This window comes from Podarcis erhardii (assembly GCF_964252035.2).
Source record: "Podarcis erhardii genome assembly, chromosome: 15".
NCBI classification, from domain to species: Eukaryota; Metazoa; Chordata; class Lepidosauria; order Squamata; family Lacertidae; genus Podarcis; species Podarcis erhardii.
This window is the reverse complement of record NC_138505.1, coordinates 17,332,906-17,349,319: the sequence shown is the minus strand read 5'-3', so window position 1 is coordinate 17,349,319 and position 16,414 is coordinate 17,332,906. Positions and strand designations below refer to the sequence as shown.

General features: G+C 47.1%; 2 protein-coding genes across 3 annotated transcripts; one reads left to right on the top strand and one right to left on the bottom strand.

The window, feature by feature from the left end:
• Nucleotides 1–1,362: 1,362 nt before the first annotated feature.
• Nucleotides 1,363–5,772, top strand: LOC309330457 (uncharacterized protein). Its single transcript, XM_081842155.1, has 3 exons — nt 1,363–1,686; nt 3,228–3,338; nt 5,124–5,772. The coding sequence occupies exons 1-3, from the start codon at nt 1,402–1,404 to the stop codon at nt 5,277–5,279; spliced, it is 552 nt and encodes a 183-aa protein (XP_081698281.1). The 5' UTR covers nt 1,363–1,401; the 3' UTR covers nt 5,280–5,772.
• A 1,751-nt stretch (nt 5,773–7,523) lies between these two features.
• Nucleotides 7,524–15,763, bottom strand: TMEM179B (transmembrane protein 179B). Of its 2 annotated transcripts, none has more exons than XM_081842127.1 (5): nt 15,604–15,763; nt 10,739–10,929; nt 10,507–10,641; nt 8,749–8,827; nt 7,524–8,111 (listed from the first exon to the last, which is right to left on the bottom strand). In XM_081842127.1, exons 1-5 carry the CDS (start codon nt 15,700–15,702, stop codon nt 7,947–7,949), a joined length of 669 nt encoding a protein of 222 aa, XP_081698253.1. In that variant the 5' UTR covers nt 15,703–15,763; the 3' UTR covers nt 7,524–7,946. The 2 variants fall into 2 exon arrangements, with proteins under 2 accessions (XP_081698253.1, XP_081698254.1); XM_081842128.1 differs by having other exon boundaries at nt 10,742–10,929.
• Nucleotides 15,764–16,414: the final 651 nt, after the last annotated feature.

Below are 16,414 nucleotides of genomic sequence, written 5' to 3'. Positions count from 1 at the left end.
ATTTTCTGTAAATACATATTGTCTTAATATTGACTGATGTTTCACTGGTGTACGACACCCAGATATTTTATATGGCAGTACTGACATAGTTTTATAAATAAATAAAGTAAGCAAATACTGTCATCCGCCCTTGGTGGCCAGCCATGCTGGTGTGGGAGGAAATTACTTTGTTTGGTTAAAAAAGAAAAGGAAAAGGAAAAAAGACCTTTTCTATAAGCATGGACTATATTTTCTCTTCTTCTAAAAAATACTAGTAACCATAAGAGCTATGTTTTGCTAATACTTATGTTAGGTTCCCAGCTGTTGTTGGACTACAGCTCCCATCATCCCTGACCGTTGGTCCTGCTAGCTAGGGATGATGGGAGTTGTAGTCCAACAGCAGCCAGGGGCCCAAGTTTGAGAAAATACAGTTGCTGTGCTGTTCCCCAACAGCCAAGAAAGTATCACAATGGTTTGCAAAAAGAGAAAGCCCCATCTGTTCTTGCTAAGAGGAGACGGGGCCAGTCCTCCCAAGAAGCAGATTGAAGCAGTTGACATGGGGGGCAGATTCCCACAGAGTGGGGCCCCCACAGGTGCCATGCCTGCCCCAACAACCCTGCTAAGTCAGGCTTTGGCAGTGGGGTCATAGGGGATTGCCATCTTCCCATTTCACCACCTAAGGTCAAATGGGAAGGTACCACCCTGTGTGCCCTCCCATTGCCACCCCTCCCTCATTTACCAGGATTTTGGGGAGCTTGAGCACAAGATCTCATTGGGTTCCCATGAGATTTTGTGGGGCTCTCATGAGATCTTGCCAGAACTTGGAATTTGCCATGGTTGCTTCTCCTCACTTCTCTAGCAGTGGTGGAATAGGGACATCTCTTGGATTCTCACCACCTGAGGCAATTGCCTCAGTCTGCCTTATGGACCGGCCAGCTGAGGCTGCCCCTGAGACGAGAGCATGCAAATTTGCAAGCATTTTTTTTTTTTTATTGAAGGAAATCTAAGACACCTGGCCAACCTCAAATCTAAGACACTCAGGCCACCTTCTGTGATAAGAGTATTTCAGTCACATGAATGGACTTTCCCTGCCAACGTCTTTGCATTCTGAGGAGGTTGTGCCAGAAAAGACAAAGACACACACACACTGCCCATAGTTCCCTTCTCAAGATGGGCTGAGCTTCTGGCATCTGAGCAACCCATTAAAAAAAACAAAAAACTAAATACGTGGCAACCATTGCACCATCTTACCCTTTCAGCCTGAAACAGAAAACAAAATGGCGCCCTGGCAATGGAGGTGGGCGTGGCCTTTGTCTCCATTTCCCATTGAAGCGCTCTTTCTCCAGGGCGGGGCTTTGCTCCTTATATCTGTGCCTGGCATAACAACCAGACACAGTCTAGATCCCAGCTGTTCCAAAGACCATGTCTGTCTCCTGGGTGTGTTTCCTTTTGCCACTGGCTTTTGTGCTGGCCTGGGGAGAACCACCCCAAGGGGAAGAGCAACAGTTTAGACGTCCACCCCCCCCTCCAAGCCGCGAACAAATTGCAGCAGCCCTGCAGGCAAGCCATGGCGTTTGGGCAAGGCAACGCAAGGCGATGGAAGACCAGGCTGTCAAAGCTCACGAAATGTTTGTGGAGCACTTGAACAAGAAGCACAACAGCAAGTACCAGAAAGCGCCAGGAGAGGTGACCCACATTATGGTGGAGGTAAGACTGGAAGTGATGCCAGACAGCATTTGCGGTGTATTGGTTAGAGCAGGGTTTCCCAAACTTGGGTCTCCAGCTGTTTTGGGACTACAACTCCCATCATCCCTTGCTAGCAGAACCAGTGGTCAGGGATGATTGGAACAGCTGGAGACCCAAGATTGGGAACCCCTGGGCTAGAGTGTTGGACTGGGACCTGGGAGACCAGGGTTCAAACCACCACTCGACCATGAAACTCACTGAGTGTGACCTTGGGTAGACGCTACCCCTCAAACTTACCTGCCTCAGAGGGTCACTGTGGGTATAAAACAGGGAGGAGAATGTACGTTACCTAGAACATCTTTGAGAAAAAGATGGGATAAATAATAATGCTGGCTAACCCTGGGTCACCAGGGCAAGGTGAGCAGAGCTGTAATCATACTTATTCCTGCACCCCAAAATCCAAATCTGAATCCCATCACTCCCATGGTGTCGTCCCCTGCCCCCTATGGAGTATATTCATAAATATCCCATCATTCAGAGACTCCCTAGAGTCTTTTCTGTCTATCTCCTCAGCTAGCCAATCACAGCTGTGAGCAGCCAGGCCATATTCACACCATACATTGAAAGCGCTATGATGCCACTTCAAACTGTCATGGCTACCCCCAAAGAATTCTGGGAGGTGTAGTGTGTTCTGAGTGCTGAGAGTCCATGGTGTAGCATGGGTTGCCAGCACCCAGGGCAAGGCAAGTGTAGCACACACCCCCCCCGCAGTGGACTGGGCAGGTGTAATGGGGGGACATGCAGATGAAGGAGCACGTGGGGGGTGAACAGAGCTTGCCTCCCACAGGCTTCTTGCCCACTGCCTCCATCCACCTGCCCACTAGAGCAACCCGCCTGCCGCCACACCACACCACACCACACCACAGCGGCCAAGAAGGTATAATTCCCAGATTGGCTTGACAACCAATCCCTCTTTGCAGGGAACTCTGGGAATTGTAGCTGTGTGAGGGGAATAGGGGAATGCCTAACAACTCTCAGCACCCTTAACAAATTACAGCTCCTCTAATTTTTTGGGGAAAGCCACAACTGTGGTATCACAGTGCTTTAAATGTATGCGGTGAATGTGGGCTTAGCAATGCAAGAGCTGTCATTATTTAGCAGCTAACTGAACTCAGCTTCGTTTCCTAGAGCTCCAATCTGCTCCATCCCAGATGGGATGGGATTTGCTGGCCATAGTGATGTTTGGGACTGGGGCCATTATTATTATTATTATTATTATTATTATTATTATTATTATTATTATACCGCCCCATACCCGGGCTTGAACCTGTGGCTCTGAGACTAAGAGCCGCATGCTCTACTGACTGAACTATCCAGCTCTATTACGGTAAATGGTTCAAACTGTAGGCATTTTTACTCAACTACCCAACTGTGCCAACTTCTGTAGCTTCTTCCCACCTTTACACCCAGGAAAATTTGCACGAAAAACCCTTATTAAGACGATGAGGATGGGAGGCATAGGAGCAAGGCCACTTAAGAATTTGCTTGATTTCTCCCTCCAGAACACGATGGGACGCATTTACCACCTGAATTCAGTGCTGGTGAAGGCCGAATGCAGCAAGGACCAGGCGGAGGGGGATGCTGAGATCTGTGAAATCCCACTAGATGCCAAGGTGAGGAAGAGGCCTCTTATTACAAGGTTTTAAAATGGGTCTGATGAAGATAAGGGACTGGGTCGCGGGGCTGTAGCTGCCTTTTACAGGGCCTTCCCGGTGGCTGCTCCCAGACTTTAGAACTCCCTCCCTAGAGAAGCCAGAATGTCTCCCTCCTTGTTGTCCTTCCGCAGGCAGGCAAAGACTGTTTTGTTCCGACAAGCCTCTGTGTGTTTGTTTGTTTGTTTGTTTGTTTGTTTGCTTGCTTCCTTGTTTGCTTGCTTGTTTAAAAAGGAAAAGGCCTTTAATAGTGCTGTGCTGTTTTTCGTGTCTGTATTTTAACAAATTTGTTTTTAATATTGTTTTAATTCTGTTAAGAGTTTAATTACCGGTACTTTGTAACAGCTACCTTCAACAACAACAGCAGATGCCGGTATATGGCATAGTTGAACTGGGAAGACCTTGGGAGTCACTCACTGGCAGCCCTGTGAGGTTGGATTGTTCCTGCTGCCTTTAGGCCTGATCCACACACTGCTGGTCTGAGGCCAACACTTCTGATTCATTACTGGTGGGAAGCCCCTTCACACTCCGAAATGTGGTGTGTGTTTCTAAGCACACATTCATGTCTCAGCTACAGTGGGATGGGGGACACACACACACACACACACACACACACACACACACACACACACTTTTTTGACCCAAGGGCCACACTTCCTAGTGGGCAACCTTCCAGGGGCCGCATTCCAGTGTCGGATAGGGCAGGGAGCAAATGTAGGCAGAAGGTGCAATTTCAACCATGCAAATGTCATGGCGTGTCAACACAAGTCTTACTCAGAATAGGCCCACTGAGGTTAAGGGACATGACTATGGCAAACTTGGGTTCATTCATATGAATGGGTCCTACTCTGAGTAGGACTTAGCTGAGCTCTGTTCAACGGCACAGTAAATGGTGGGTTCCTCTTCTCCGCTGGAGGTACTAGTAAACTCTGTAGTTCAGGGATGGCAAACTGGTGGCCCTCCAGAAGTTGGAGTCCACCAATATATGGAGGGTGGACTAGAAGATCTCTCAGGTTCCTCGCAATGCTCTGATCCTACCATAGCGGTGCTCCACAGAGTTAGCGAAGGCCCATTCACACCATACATGCAAAGCACTATGGTACCACTTTAAAAAGTCATGGCTCCACCCAAAGCATTCTGGGAGTTGTAGGCTGTTAAAGGTTCTGAAAGTTGTTAGGAGGCTCCCCTATTCCACCTCACAGAGCTACAATTCCCAGAGCTACCAGGGAAGAGGTACTGGATCATGAAACCACTCTGGGAATTGCAGCTGTGGTGGTGAGTAGGGGAGTCTCCTAATAAACTCTCAGCAGCACCCTTAAACTACAGTTCCCAGGATTCTTTTTTGGGAGGGAGGAACCATGACTGTTTAAAGTGGTATTGTAGCGCTTTTAAACACACAGTGTCAACGGCTCCTGTGCTGTATGAAACTGTATCGGCTGCCTATTCTGACTGGCTGCCTGTTCTCCAGAGGTTCTAGCAGCAGTGGTAAGACTTTGGGCTCTCAAATTTCATTGGCGCCTTGTGCGACGCTAAAATTCTGCGGCCCCCAAACTCTTGTGCTACATTCTACAGCATGGTTGTGTTGCCACCTGCAGCGTGGAAGAACCAGTCACTCTACCTTAAAACCACCTCTGCTGGCAAGGCTCTTAACCCGATCTGGAGATGCGCCATGGAGCATGCCAAGAAGTTTGCAACCATGCAAAAACATTTGCAATTAAATTTCCCCCCTTCCTTTCGTGCTTGCAGAAATGGGAGTGCAAGGGTGAAGTCGTCCAGCTTTACGGCATCGACACACCTTACATCCACGATGAGGACTGCACAGAGTACCAAGGCCCCGCAGTCATCCTGAAGTCCTCTAGTGCCACCCCAAGTGAGGAAGAAGAAGGCACTCCATATGTTTGATGAGCAACCTTCGAAGAAGGAATCAGATCTCTCTCTCTCTTTCTTTTTGTCCAGGGCTCTGTAACTAAGCAGATCTAGACCAGCCTTTACCAAACCTGTGGCCCTCCTAGATGCTTTGGACTACAACTCCCATCAGCCAGCCCCTGCCAGCACAGCTGATGGGAATTGTAGTCCAAAATTTCTGGAGGGCCCTAGGTTGGAGAAGGCTGCTTACTAACCCTCACATGTCCACATTACAGATTTAAACCAGTCTTGTTTCCCCACCAAGGATTTGTGGTGTTCCGGGAATTCACAAAATTCCCTGGGGATCTACCAGAAAATCCCTGGCAGATACTGCTTTCAGCAGAAGGCAGAAGCATCCACAAGTTATACCTTTTCACCTGTAAACACCAGTCTCAAAAAAAAAACCAACAAAAAAAAAACTTACTTTATCTCTTTGGTTTTGAACTTGCTTAATGTAGAAAATAAAGCTTAGCTCAACATGCAACCAAAATTTGGGCTGATTATTATTTATTTGCTTCATAAAATATATATAGCTTGATTGTTGTTTTAACTCTCCAAAAAAGGAATAATAATAATTTTTTTAAATCGGTAAAAAAATAATTTTGAAAAATTAAAATCAGTAATGAATGAAGAACATTCACTAACCTTCCACATATCTGGATAGGCTTGCCAAAACAAAACGAAATCTTACTCAAGCCCCTTTGTTCTCTTTGCACAGCCCTGCTTTGCTGGCTTTCTCTCCCAAGCTTGTCCTTAGCCTGCAGAGATCCACCTTGATCTACCCACCTGGAGGCTAGCCATCTTTTTAAAAAGCCTTTGTCTACCTGCTTCATATGGACATCACTGGCTCCTCCTATCAGCTACACAAATTAACCCTTATCAGCCGCAAACGGGCAGACAAAATCAATACACACCAGACAAACTAGATATGCATTCCCATAGCTGACTTGCAGTACGTTCCATGTGTGTGTGTGGTTGTGCTTAAAGCTAAAACAGCGTATATTCAACCCCCGAACCACATCTGAACAACCATCCCTACCTTTCCAAAGCTGGTGCACCAGGTGTGTCTTGCTTGCTGGACTCTGGAAGACTCTTGTGTGGGCTCAGGGTAGCTCTCACAAGATCTCACAGTAGCTTCCCAGAGCTCGGTAAGCCAGTCTGAGAGCTTTTAAGCTCTCCACCGTGCATGTGTTTTAATTTGTGCAATTTCAGCCTGCCAGCCACCAAGGGTGTAAAGCTGCAATTAAATGTATGCAAGTTGCGAGTTGACTGTATAATGCTCAACCGTCCGTAAAAACAAGGCCCAGTCCCTTCGCAGGAAACATGCCTCTTCTTAGGAGGTGCCCAGGCCAGATGCCTGGAGTGTGACTCGGATGTGAGTTATTGGGACCCAGAGCTGCAATGCTGAATGGAGCTCAGCACTGGCAGTAGGTGAGGGTTCCCTGACCTGTTCTCAGTCCACACAGGTATGAAAATTTGGCTCTTACAGAGACACAGCCTACCTTTCATCCTTTCAGTGGTATAGCACCTGCTTTTACATGCAAAGGTCCAAGTTCAATCCTGGGCATGTCCAGGAAGGACTGGGGGAAAACTCACTGTCTGAAACCCTGAGAGCTGCTGCCAGTCAGTGTAGACAATACTGAGCTAATGAACCCATGGTCTCACGAAGCACAAGAAGATTCCTACCTTCCTACATTGTCCTGTAGCAGAGACTGACCATTTTCAAGAGGGGCTGAGAATGGGTAGGGGGGAAGTTAGAGGGTGCTGTTAATATGGAAAAGAGACAGATTCCATGGCCCTTCAGGTGCTTGTCCATCTGAAGGTCTTTTAAAAATATATTTTATTGGTTTTTTGTGAGAAAACAATAGAAACAGGCAAGTTGTCCCTCACCGCACTGCAGATGAACAAGCCGTTGGAAAGCTTTTGAGGTTATCCCAAGTAGGAGAAATTACTGAGTCCAAATGACTACAGAAGTCACTTCAGATAGTGTTCTGAAAGAAAGAAGATTCCACCTAAACATTAGGAAGAACTTCCTGACAGTAAGAGCTGTTCAACAGTGGAATTTGCTGCCAAGGAGTGTGGTGGAGTCTCCTTCTTTGGAGGTCATTAAGCAGAGGCTTGACAACCATATGTCAGGAGTGCTCTGATGGTGTTTCCTGCTTGGCAGGAGGTTGGACTTGATGGCCCTTGTGGTCTCTTCCAACTCTATGATTCTATAATTCTATGATTCTATGATTCTGCAGCTTCAGGAAGGCAGACGAAAGGTGAGGATCTTGGGAACATTCCTGAACATACTCCACAAGTCGACTCCAGGTAGCAAGCAAGTCAAAAGACTTTGCCTTTCCTTTGGCCAATTCTATCTCAAATGTCAATTTTTCCACCTTGGAAATGCAAACATCTGCAGAGCCATTGCTCAAAAAGTTAAGCTGCTGGCCACCTTCCAGGTTCTTGCGATTCTGCAATTTCTAGTCGAGCAGCCAAGTAACATGAAGGAGTCCATTAGAAGTTAACAGGTGGTTCTTCAGAAAGGTTTGCTGTCCAGGCACAATAAGGGAGAGAGACCCCCCTCTTCTATAAAGCTCATGGGAAAGAGAAGGCAAAAGTGGGGTGTCCCGGAGCTGCTCCCTAGAGAGCAGCAGTGATGATAATGGTGGCGATACCCCTTCATGAAGGCCCACGTGGTCCATCCCCAATGATAGGCGCTGTCTCGTCGTCGGTCCACGTGAGGCCGCTGCTCTGAGGGGGCTGGAATGGGAATTTGCCGACACTCTCCAAGTACAGCAGCAACGCTGTCAAACACCAGAAGAAGAAGTTCACCCAGGCAGCCGCCTTGAAGTTGGGAAAGGAGAAGAAGGGGCAAAGTCAGAATGAAAACCAGTTTTTGTGCAATCGGGTGCCCTCTAGATGTTTTGGATTTTGACAGCTGTATTGAGCCGTGGGCTGTATAGACAGGAGTTGCATTCCAAAACATTGGGAGGGCACTAGGTTGGGAAAGGCAGCTGTAAATTTTTAATTTCTTCTAGTTCACCACTGTAGGAAAAAACTATCAGTAAAAACGGTTAAAAACATTAATAAGCTAAAAACAGATTAAGACACGCACGAACATTCTAGATCTCTGGGTAGGCTTGTCTAAACAAAAATGTTTTTAGCAGGTGCAGAAAAGGATACAGTGAAGGTGCCTGCCTGCTGTCAAGTGGCAAGGAGTTCCAAAGTGTAGGTGCCACCACACTAAAAGATAAGATGCAGGATGGGTATTGTGTGGCATCTACAACAGTGCATGAAGTAAACACATGTGCAAGAATTTGGATTATGCTGCCAGAACATGGACAAATATTAAGTGCAGTTAAGACTAGATTTCTGTATGTGGTGAACATTTTTTACCTGTAAGACCCCTTTGCCGAGGAGAAGCTGAGGAACAGCGACAAACAGCTTTGATTCAACAGTCTGCCATTTAAGGACCACTCACCTCTGCAGTGTAGAGGTTGTCATAGAACCTTGCGGCACGATAGGGCTGGACCCAAGGGCGGTGCTGAGCTTCTTGACAACTGCAAGGCGGGAAATGAGGAGAGACAAGCCAGAGCAGTTAATTCACTGTAGCCGAAAGGTGTCACTCAAGTGAAAACAGATGCCCAGGAAACTGTTGAGGACCCAGTCAGATTAATGGTCCATCTACCTCAGTGCGGTCTACACTGACTGGCAGCAGCCCTCCAGGGTTCCAGGCAGGGGGCATTGCCAGTCTTACCTGGAGATGTTGCCAGGGATTCAACATGGGTTCCCCACAAAATAGAACAAGGTTCTATTTTTGTGTATGCCATATATGAAAAATAATTTTTATATCTGAAGTATTCTATAATAACATGTATACAATGCATTACTTACCTATGCATATTTATCCATATAATCTAGAATAACAATGGGAACATTTATCTAAAAGCATAGAAATATGATGCAAACTCCCTGTATCTACTGCTATACTATATTCATATAATACTAATATACAGCAAACAATCTCATACACACACACATTATTTATATAATACTAAGGGACGCAGGTGGCACTGTGGGTTAAACCACTTGCTGATCAGAAGGTCAGCGGTTCGAATCCCCGCGACGGGGTGAGCTCCCATTGCTTGGTCCCTGCTTCTGCCAACCTAGCAGTTCGAAAGCATGTCAAAGTGCAAGTAGATAAATATGTACCACTCCGGCGGGAAGGTAAACAGCGTTTCCGTGCGCTGCTCTGGTTCGCCAGAGGCGGCTTAGTCATGCTGGCCACATGACCCAGAAGCTGTACGCGGGTTCCCTCGGCCAACCCCAGAGTCGGTCACGACTGGACCTAATGGTCAGGGGTCCCTTTACCTTTAAGGCAGTAAATAATATCTCATATGTGTGCGTGTTACACATTTAAATAGGAACCTGCTTTCTGAACTTGGTCCCTCTAGCTCAGTATTGTCTACACAGATTGGCAGAGGCTCTCCAGAGTTTCAGACTGGAATCTTTCCTACTCCTACCGGATGATCCCAGAGATTGAATGTGGCACCTTATGCATTCAAAGCAGATGCTCTACCACTGAGCTACAGCCTGTCATGCAAATTACACCCCCACCCAGCATCCTGTATTCCCTGAGGACAGGATTTTAGAGGTATAGCAGACAAGCCACATCCAGACCTACGTTTATCTTGGAGGGTGCCTCCTTAAACCACTTGCTAGCACGCAGACACGTGGTACTCTGATATAATTTACCCCAAAGCTTCTAAGCTAGACTATCAGCTGATGAAAATTAGAGCTTGTATAACTTAAGCTATCAAGGCAAAAAGGCCTTGTGAAATCTCAGCTGCGTTCCAATTAAATATATGTTTCACTAAAGAACTAACCAAGAGAGAATTAACCAAAGACTTCCAGTTGTTGAGCCCAAAGCCAAGAGGGGGAAAAAGAGGGGGGGGGGGAGACTTCTGAGAGAAACAAATATACAGAGCCATCAATACACGAACCACATTAATACGATACATTTAATGTGCTATGGTGCCACTTAAAACAGTCATGGCTTCCCACCAAAGGATCCTGGGCCACTCACTGCTCTCAGCCTGATCTACCTCACAGGCTGGCAGGATTAAACAAGGAGCGGGAAGAACCAGGCCCACCATTTTGAGCTTCTCTGAGGAAAAGGTGAGCTATAAAGGCAATCAACCAATCCAAGCAAGGACTGAGCATCTTTTCTGGCACTTACCTTGGTGCAGCCGCAGAAGTATGAATGGACCCACAGAGAGCATCCATGCCGACCCGAAGGATGCAGGCCGAGATGAGCAAGAAGAAGAGGACCACAGCTGAGATAACCAAGAACGCCTTGACCCACACGTCCCCCCTGTGGGAGAGAGACAGAGGACAGGGGCTGTCAAGAATAAGCCAAACCCAACCCAACTGGAAACCTCCCCGTTTCGCTCCCCGCCTTCGCGACTCACGACCGTCTCTCGCTGTCACCGAAGCAGGAAATGTAGACGCTGCGGAGAAGAGCCACAAAGGAGGAAATAGCGGCCAGGAGGGAGACGGCCGAGACGAAGTAGCAAAGCGAGACATGGCTGGAAGTGCTTAAGCTCAGAGTCCCGTTGTAGCGCACAGACCCATACAGGATGCACTGGCCACCGAACTCCCCCTGGAAGAGAGGGATAAAGTGAGAAAGGATGGGGATTCCTCCTAAAAGTCAACACCAAGGGAGCCACCACTGAGAAGGCCCTGTCACGGATCCATGTCAACCAAGCGGCCACCACAGGCGACACCGACAATACCCCTTCTCCTGCCCACTGTACGGTCTGAGATGGCTGACAACGGGGATGGAACTCTTTTAGCTATTTGGGTCCTCAGCCTATTGCACAAAGGCAAAATTTACATCCACAGCCCTGCCCACTTTGACTTTCAGCCCTGCCCACCACTGGCACCTGCCGCACCACCTGAAGGGGCATTTGCCCCTTGGGCTGAAAGGGCTCCCCAATCTTGCCCTAGACAGTACAGGCATCACCGCCGCCCCTTATGTGGGGTGGGTGGGTTACGTCCTGCCCCCCCCCACATAAGTGAAAAGTGGGGAGCACCCTCTAAACACCCTTAAATGCCTTCTCTACTGCACACCCTGCAATCCAGACCAAAAATACTGTATCCAAAAATATCCACAGCTAGAATGGAAGCTCTGGAGCCAGCGGGAAGCTCTAGGAATCGTGGAAAAGTGGCGGCTGTAGCTGTGCAACCCCATGCGTAGACTGTTGGGGGGGGGCGCTGAGCAGCCTAAAAAGCCCCACTGCACCTCCTGTCCCTCTGGACTCACAAAATCCTCTTCTGATGCCACGGAGACTGTCCAACTCTCTCCCACCATTTCCAGGTTTGAATCTATTTACTTATTTATTTCCCGGTGCCGCACGTAAAGGCTGTCACGTGCGAGTCGATACCTGTAGCATATGCAGGCAGAAGAGAAATAAACCCACAGTGACCACTTCTTCTGTCGCTTCCTTAATGTGGATGGCAAGTTCCTTGGACTTGTTCTCTCAGAAATTGCAGAAAGCCACGTACTTCCAAGAAAAACGATTAAAGGCAACTCCCCATTTATGTGGGGGTTACGTTCCGAGGTACCACAGGTTTAAGTGAAATTGCACTGGGAACACCATTGAAAAAGCCTGTAAACACCCTCTGGAAACCTTTGAAAACCCCTTTTTTAAAAAAACCCAAATCCAGCAAACTCCACCACAATCGCTCCCCGCAAACCTCCTTCCTCCACACTCCAACTCTCCACAGGCCTCAAATGTTGGTGCAAAGGTTCATGGGGTTGGTAGGTGCTGTTTTTGCACAATTTTGACATTGTCACGCTATTTTCACCCCTTTTCGTGCCACTTCCAGATTCACAGCAATGCACACAGTCTGGTTGGTGGATGCCTTGAACACACACAAATGGGGGGTGGGGTTGCCTGTACTATGCTAGAAAAGGCAGGCAAGAGTGTTGCTTGCTTCCTAGCTCAGCCTGTGAGAAAGGCCATTTGGCCCATGGAAATGGGCTCAACAGGGGGCGTCAAATTTTGACACTTCTTAATTTTTCAGCAACTTGTTTTTATGTATAACGGACTCAAATGTGACATACTCTCTCAGGCAGAAAAGCACTTGCTGTATTTCATTTTAAAAAAACAAAACCCTGTTATGTCTCAATCTCTTTTCGGTGCTTTATTTTGTGTTTGGGTTATTGACAGCCTTATTTTTATTACAGCTAGTGGCCTCAAAGGCTGAAAGTGCTTCAGGGCCCTATGGAACTCCTTGCTACAAGAACCAGAGAGTACTCTGCTTCACGTTTTGAAAATATAATGTTTAGCGTGCATGTGGTTTTTTAAAAAAAGTTACAGTGGTACCTTGGGTTAAGTACTTAATTCGTTCCAGAGGTCTGTTCTTAACCTGAAACTGTTCTTAACCTGAAGCACCACTTTAGCTAATGGGGCCTCCCGCTGCTGCTGCGCCGCCGAGGCACGATTTCTGTTCTCATCCTGAAGCAAAGTTCTTAACCCGAGGTACTATTTCTGGGTTAGCGGAGTGTGTAACCTGAAGAGTATGTAACCTGAAGCGTATGTAACCCGAGGTACCACTGTAATTTCATTACCCCCAGCAAGTAATAATGGTGTTGCTTGCGTAATCTGTGTTGAAGCTGTTGATGATGAAAGGAAGCAAGTGTGGTTTAACGGTTACAAGAAGCAGCAGAAACCCAGGCTGAGAAGCTCCCCAGAACAATTCAGAACACTCTTTCTCTCTCTCATTCTCTCTCTCTCCACCTAACCTACCTCACAGGTTTGTGGCGAGGATTAAAGGAGGGGGAACCCCTTGAGGCCTTTGAAATAACACGACATATTAATGCAATAAACAACTTTTGTGGTTGTTCTAATAAAGGACACGTTTTAAAAAATTACTTCACAACTGTTGACTAATATTAGTGTGGCAGCACTAACACTGTGGAACTCCCTGCCTATTGATATCAGGCAGGAACCTTCACTGTATTTTTTCTGGTGCCTGCTGAAGGCATTCTTATTTAGACAAGCCCATCCAGGTGTTTAGAAAATTTTTATTTATTTTATTTATAATTTATTTAATTAAGAACTCAGGGTGGTTCACAACATAAAAATACAGAACAAAGCACATAATAAAAACAGTAAGAAAAACAAAACAATAACCCCCCACTGCCACAGACATATTTAAGGCACCAGATGAACTTCCCTGGGGAGAGAATTCCACAAGTTTTAATTTGTTTTAGTTTATTCTATTGTGGTCTTAGCTTTCTGTCAGGTTTTAAATTGTGGTTGTAAAATTTTTTAATGGTCACTTTATTGTTTTATCTTTTTGCAAATCACTTTGAGGTTTTCCCCCTACATCAGGTGGTATGTAAATTTTATGAAAAAAATAAAATAGTCAGGGATCACATGAACAAACCTTTTTTCTTTTTCTTTTTGGACCAAATGTTCAAGCCTGTTTATTCAAAAAGAAATAAAAGCCTCCTCTCCCCACAATAAACAAAGCATCATTTAATCAATGCAGGCTTTATGGCAGTATAATTGAACACGAGAAGGAAAAAAGTGTGTTGCAGGGTTTTTATGTTAGAGGTTATTCTTGATGATAATTTTGGTATTTTAAAAACTGCTCTGAGCAAAAAAATAAACAACAACAACTGCATCTGCTCCAACCCTCTCCCTGATTGCCTGAGCTCTTTCTTCTGTTCCCAGGCAATTTACTCTTAGACTTCTAAACCCCAGGCTGAGAATGTTGCCTCTTCTTTCCTCCAAACCATTGTGCCCAGGGAAAGAGCCAGTGCAACTATAAAGGTAAAGGGACCCCTGACCATTAGGTCCAGTCGTGGCCGACTCTGGGGTTGCGGCACTCATCTCGCTTCATTGGCCGAGGGAGCCGGCGTACAGCTTCCGGGTCATGTGTCCAACATAACTAAGCCGCTTCTGGTGAACCAGAGCAGCGCACGGAAATGCTGTTTACCTTCCTGCCAGAGTGGTACCTATTTATCTACTTGCACTTTGCCATGCTTTCGAACTGCTAGGTTGGCAGGAGCTGGGACCGAGCAACGGGAACTCACCCCGTGGCGGGGATTCGAACCGCCGACCTTCTGATTGGCAAGTCCTAGGTTCTGTGGTTTAACCCACAGTGCCACCCGTATCCCCAGTGCAACTATAGGCCATCCCAAAACAAGGGAATGTTCTTCCGCACAGGCCAGTAAGGTGAGTGCCAAGCACATGTGACACAGGCCAGGAAGGCTGTCGGGCGAAAGTGCTCCCGGCAGCAAAAGGATTTGTGCAGGAAGTCAGCCAAACTCTCACTCAGCTGACGAGCATTAATGTGCACGGCTGATGCTCATATGACACAACACCACACTGCCTGCTTTTTAAAAATATGCAAGTTTGGTGCATTATAAATCTTTTGCAACAATCCGAGGTTGGGTCAGTAGCTGTGAGCTCAGATTTCCCCATTTCCCAACGGAAAACCTTTGGAACCATTTTTTTCAGAAGCCTTCGCGGCCTTTCCAGCAAAACAGCAGACTTCCAAAGGTCCTCGCGAGGAATGAAGCCACTTAGGCAAAACCGGTTTCAAGTTGGCATAACTGTTTTGTGTGTAGCTGCCTCCTGTTACAGCAGGGCTGGGTGGTGGAATGAATAGGCAGGCTCATGAGGACTAGAGACTTGACAAGAGTGCACAAATTGTTGTTGTTTTAAAAAAAAACTTTCCAGCTCTGCTGAAACTCTCCACCACCCAAGGTTGCTCAGGGAAGTCTGAATGCAAACTCAGAAAGACAGTAATAGATGGGTTGGGGATTGCTTTTTATTTTTTTTTAAATTATGTGCATGTGACTCCCTCTGACTTGGAAGCCCTAGTCCTCTCATCCCATGCATACAAAGGTTGGGTGTTCTGCGGTTATAAAAGCACACTGTTTTTCTAAAGAGGTTCTGGCACTCAAAAGCCAACACGGAAGAGGAGATGAATTCTAAGCCACCATGTGGAACCTAAATTGCTCTCTGCATTCACTCAGGGGTGCCCTTTCCTATTGCTACGCTACAAGCAAAAATGCTGGACACTCTGCACATTGGCAGACCCAACGACGCAGCTCTGATCGTGCACAGCCACTCCCTCCTCTGCACTCAAGCGAAAGCCCGGCGCCCTCTTCACGTGCTCAGAAGCACTCTCGCGCCACTAAGCGGTGGCTCTTTAACGGGACGAGCGCAAAAGCGCAGAACTTTTTTGCCCGGGATGGGATGGGAAAGGGAGACTTTGCGGGTCCGGGATCGCCCTCTCTCTCTGGGGACCTTACCTGGGTAACGGTGAGGGCGGAGGAGCAAATGACTCCGCACAGGAAGGCGGCGGAGTTCAGGGCCAGCTCGACCAGGAGTAGCCCGGACAGCTGCGCCATCTTCCAGCCGACGGTGCTGGGAAGGGGCTGCCCGGCTGCCGGTCTCCGCCCCGTCGGAGGGGAGGAGAGAGAGAGGAGAGGCGTCGTCAGCGCTCGAGGGTTGACAGCCGCGACCTCAAAGCGTTTGGCGCTGCATACAGGCAAGCAGTCCAACAGCACCGGTGGGATTTCTGCCTGATAGCAGCACTAAAGTTAACTGGCAAAGACGCACCAAGTTTACTTCTTTATTTATTGCATTTGTTATGTTATAACCAGGGCCGGACTTAGGTTTGAGGGGGGTGTGCTGAAGGGAGAGGAGAGAGACACACAAAGGATGACATTTTTATTTTATTTTACAAAAAGCACCTCCTGTGAAATATTCTCATGCACTCACTATAAGCCTGCTCCTCCCTGAGGGGCCCCTCCCAAAACTTTTAGTGGCTTCCTAAAAAAAAAAATTTAAGATTTTTTTTTTCCTAACTAGTGAATCTGACACTTTGCTTTGTCTCGCTCAGTCCAGGGCTACATACTGACTGTACATTTAAGGCACACCCCTACACAAAGAATCTTGGGAATTGTAGTTTGACCCCTCACATAACTAGAATTTCCAGTATCCTTAACAAACGAGCTACCAGGACTCTTTTGGGGGAAGAACACAATTTAAACAATAAAATCACAGCATTGTAAAGTTGGAAGGGACCCCAAGTGTAATCTGGTCTACCCGCTCCCCATA

Excerpts from the sequence above, each read along its gene's own strand:
- TMEM179B (XM_081842127.1), bottom strand. The coding sequence starts at position 15,702 with ATGGCGCAGCTGTCCGGGCTACTCCTGGTCGAGCTGGCCCTGAACTCC. Across the intron at positions 10,642-10,738 it reads GGTGACAGCGAGAGACGGTC|GGGGGACGTGTGGGTCAAGG; the intron begins GTGAGTCGCGAA and ends TCTCTCCCACAG. Across the intron at positions 8,828-10,506 it reads ACTTCTGCGGCTGCACCAAG|TTGTCAAGAAGCTCAGCACC; the intron begins GTAAGTGCCAGA and ends CCCGCCTTGCAG.
- LOC309330457 (XM_081842155.1), top strand. The coding sequence starts at position 1,402 with ATGTCTGTCTCCTGGGTGTGTTTCCTTTTGCCACTGGCTTTTGTGCTG. Across the intron at positions 1,687-3,227 it reads TGACCCACATTATGGTGGAG|AACACGATGGGACGCATTTA; the intron begins GTAAGACTGGAA and ends TTCTCCCTCCAG. Across the intron at positions 3,339-5,123 it reads AAATCCCACTAGATGCCAAG|AAATGGGAGTGCAAGGGTGA; the intron begins GTGAGGAAGAGG and ends TCGTGCTTGCAG.